This window comes from Gymnoscopelus microlampas, assembly GCF_963454915.1.
Source record: "Gymnoscopelus microlampas genome assembly, chromosome: 12".
Taxonomy (NCBI): domain Eukaryota; kingdom Metazoa; phylum Chordata; class Actinopteri; order Myctophiformes; family Myctophidae; genus Gymnoscopelus; species Gymnoscopelus microlampas.
Window position 1 is genome coordinate 53,789,950 of NC_139949.1, and position 4,310 is coordinate 53,794,259.

The 4,310-nt window shown below is 49.5% G+C and overlaps 1 protein-coding gene across 1 annotated transcript; it reads right to left on the reverse strand.

Moving 5' to 3' along the window:
* Positions 1-689: 689 nt before the first annotated feature.
* LOC311057456 (ubiquitin carboxyl-terminal hydrolase 7-like) lies at positions 690-3,536 on the reverse strand (the record flags this gene model as incomplete). The annotated part of the gene is made up of 1 exon (XM_084074413.1): positions 690-3,536. The coding sequence occupies exon 1, from the start codon at positions 3,387-3,389 to the stop codon at positions 690-692; it is 2,700 nt and encodes an 899-aa protein (XP_083930539.1). The 5' UTR covers positions 3,390-3,536.
* Between the last annotated feature and the right edge of the window lie 774 nt (positions 3,537-4,310).

Consider the following 4,310-nt stretch of genomic DNA (forward strand, 5'->3'; position numbering starts at 1 on the left):
AAAAACATTTACAATGTTATATATTTGTTATATGTATATATATATATATATATGTTATAATGTTATATTATAACATTTACAACGTTAGGGGATGAAAAAAGAATGAAGGTAATTCCTTTGGCCTTACTGGCGGTGTGTATATGAGATGAGGCGCTGAATGTGTGAGAGAGAGAGAGAGAGGGGGGGGGGCAACATAACCTCTGAGGAAAAAAAAAGGGGCTGGAAAGATTGGAAGGAAGTCGGGATGTGGTTGGTTGGTTGGTTGGTTGGTTGGACGGATGGATGGGTGGTGTTTAAGGCCATTACTGGACATGAGCGACATCAGTAAAACGATGCGGCGTTGGTGTTTCACAAACTTGTGTTTTTGGGCGAAGGCCTCGTTCCGCTCAAAGCTCTACCTCATTTTGAAAAAGAAATATGCCGCTTCATTGCCTTGTTATGAATGGCAAACATGACGCGGTTTAGATTATATTACAATTAAGCGTCCAAAATAATCGCTCCCGTTGTGTACGGACCTTTTGCCTAAAAAGACGTCGGTTGCAACAGGATCAGATCATACAACTCAACCCCCCCACACACACACACACACACACACACACACACACACACCGCTTATGGCTGGTTACAGACGGGGTTATTGGTTGTTGTGGGTGGTTCGGAGGAGAGGGGAGAAGCAGGAGCGGACTGCTTTAGTTGTGGATCTTAATTGATTTCTCCAGGTAGGTGTAGCGACTTCTCTTTGGAGCTTTGTTGACATGATCCAACCCCAGCCAGGGCAGATTGTAAGTGTACATAGGCTGTACTGTTGTAAAGTCCTTCAGGTTGATGTGGTACGTATCCTCAGTGATGGACTTAGGACACAAGTTGATCATCATTACAAACTTGAACTTCTCAAACTCCTTCTCTTGGACGTCCAACGTAGTCTGAATCCTCCTCATCACCTCGCGGAACGCCTCACCCTGTCTGATCCTGAGCAGGAAGGGGACTCCAAAACTGTGCATGCGTTCATTGTGGAAGTGAGCGACGGGAATCAACATCTCGTTGTCCTTGTCCAAGTCGACCTGATCTACTGGAATCTCCTCTATTCTGAAGGTGCGATGATAGTAATCATCCTTAAGCTGTGAACCATCTAGCCGTTCATCTTCCTGGTGCACTTTTGTGATTTTATGATAACATGAATCTATCTCCAACAGTCTGAGTTTCTCGGAGCCTTTGTCCGAGAGATCGACTGACTTTTTACACTCGTCCAGCAGGTCCTGCACACAGCCGTGCTTGTGTGGGTAGAGGGTGATCTCCTCCTCTTTGGACTGGCTGTTCAGCCATGTGGTCTTGAAACTCCTCCTGTTCTCAAAGCCTGTGATCTCGACCTTCAACCGTTGGTAGTAGAGCTTCGTTGGCTGTCGTGGCTTGAAGAACTGTTGTTGCAGCATTGCTTGCAGCGTTCCCTCAGGTTCATATTTGATGGGGCGGTAACTGTCACTACAGAGTCTGAATAACTGTAGCATCATGCCGTCTGTGTTCATTATCTGAGCCACTGTCTTCACCACCTGCATTTGGTTGAGGCGGTTTGAGAGTGTGACCACGGAGCCGGGGTCACTGGGGTTGGTCTTCTCACAGAAGATGACTTCCACTCGGTTGTACACGTCCTGGAAGTAGTCCTTAGCCGTGGGCAGCGCACTGCTGTTATTCTCTGGGTCGTCCTTCTGGAAGACAATAATGACGCCATCGCTTAGAATATCCACAGCCGTGTCGAGAGAAGCGTCATAGTTTTGTATCTGCCTCGTTAGGTTGGGCTTCACTTCCTCATAGATGAGGAGGCTTGTCCCCGGCTGACACCCTGCTCTCTCACACATGAGCGGGAACAGGTCTCGTATTTTGCAGGATGTGGGTGTGTAGATATGTCCACAATAATGTAAGCTGCTGGTTCGGGGATCATACATCTTCAGTAACAACATGAAGTCACGTGTTTTGTCAAACTTGGGTAACGTGGCCCCACTGGTGGAAATCTCTGGATCCACCGTCTCCATAAATATTGTCCAGTGGTTCTCATGACATGGTGTCCTGTTGTAGCAACAGGACACCATGTAGCAACAATTATTATCACGGTTACTCAATGATTCCATGGACCTGTTGAAGTCGTCTTCGTCCAGCAGGGAAGGACGTTTGGTTTGGTTCGTCCTTTTCTTCATGGACCACAGTCTCATCTGGTCCTGTGAGAGACCCATCCCCTGGGAAAGTGACTTGATAAAGTCCTGCAGCTTTGAGCTCTTCAGCACCTTGACCACTCTGTAGTCCACCTTCCACTCGTCATACATGTCATGACCCTGATGACCCTGGAACTGGTCCTCTGTCACTATATTGACCCGCATGTAGAGATGCGCCTCCAGCAACTCCATTCTCCTCTGCTCCTCTACCCTCATCTCCTCCTGCAGACGTTCCACCAGCTGCTGGGGGATGTCCGAGTCCGTCACCGGCAGGAGAACCTCACTGAGCTTGGACTCACGGACGTACACCAACATGTAGGCGCTGGTGCAGTTGCGAACCAAGAAGTCTTCATGATTACTGCCATAGTTGTGTTCTGTGGCTTTCTCTTTGCCGCACTGAGACACAACGTCGTCATCAAACTTACACCATTTGCCGTCTCCTTTGGGGTTGATATAAACCACATAGTGTCCTCTGTGGTTGTCCCCACTGTGCACCAGCACTGCATGCAGGATGTAGTTGGCCGGGTCCTTGGAATCGGCCTTCTGGAGAAATTCATCCAGGGCCAGCTGCTCCGGGAACTCAAATCTGTCATTTATCTTTTGGTTTTGGTCGGTCTGTGGGTCGTACATGAACCTCATCAGCTGCAGGTGCAGAATGGGAGGGAAGGTCAGGAATTTCACTCCCTTCTCTGCTTCCTGTAGGCCGTGCTCTCCTGCATCATATTTGTTGTCTCCATCCAACTGTTCAGTTGCCACGTAGTCTTTGAAAGACTCAAAGACGTTGTCATTTCCTTTGATGCTGAGCTGGATATCATAGTAATTCTCTGTCCGCTCTGATCGGTAATCCACATGCTTACACTCAACGTATGACACCATCTTTCCTCTGAAGAGCTTGGGGATGGTCCCCTCAACACAAGTGCCTTTCATTTTGTTCTCTACGTTGTCCAGGAGCACTCTGCACAACTCCTGGACGTCATGTTGCATGAAGCTGTCTATTGTGTCCCACCCAAAGGACTTGGTGAGTTTCTTGGTGCTGACGGGCTTGTCACTGTGCTGCAGCTCATAGAAGACCCTCTGCAGGGCAAGCGGAATGCTCCTGGACGAGTCGTCACCCTCTGTGGGCATCATGTACACCGCCCGTCTTAGCTGGTTGCTGAAGAACAGCGTCTCTAATAGGCTGTTCATGTAGCAGGTTGCTCCCTGGTTCTTCAGACCCACGTAGCCTGTGTGTTTCTTAGAGTCCCAATCCACTCCATGTGGGGCGTCGGCCTCAAAAGAGATTTCTAAGGTGACTTTGTCATCCTCAATGAAGCCCTTCTCTGGATCGGTCACGTCGCTCGTAATTTCAAAGCCATACTCATCGTCCCTGTTACAGAAGCGATAGTTGGCTGGGAGACTGATGGACTTCTTCTCGTCTTTGTAGTTGATGATCTTAAACACGGCCTGGACTTGGCACGACCACAATCCAGGCTCTGGATTGCTGCATTCTAGGTTGAAGCCAAACTTCTTATGCAATGACCACCCTGTTGGCTTCAACAAGATGTTCCAGCAAAGGTTCCTGATGGAGCGGGTTGAGCTCTTTTGCACTACCATAGTGCTGCGGTTTAGTCTTAAACGCTCCACCACAAGGCGAAGTGTCGCTTTCGACTGCCAGCTGGTATCCCCCTCCTCCACCTCCATGTCCTCCTCATTATCGCCTCCCATGGCGGTCGTGTTCCCATCGTTGACGATCACCGGGTCGGCTGGGACCTTTGGCGGTTCCTCTGCCGTGTCCCCAACGTTCACTGCCATATCCTCAACGTCGCTGAGCCGCTGCTCGCCGGATTCCTGCTGCAGTTGCGGGATGGGATGACGGTTCAGGCTGGCAGACGATGGCGAGGTCGTTGTGGTATCTTTGTTCCCCTTGACCTTGACGTCCAGGGTTGGTTCACTTGGCTGATGCTGCTGACAGGGCTTCGAATGGTGACAAGGCGGTCTACAAAACCAACTGAGGGCCTGCACTTCGGTGGCAGAATTTATGAACAGAGAGCAACGACCCGTAATATAAATAAACCTTGCGTGATGTCACCGGCCGTGCCCAAATATGGCTTCATCTGTGGCTGACAA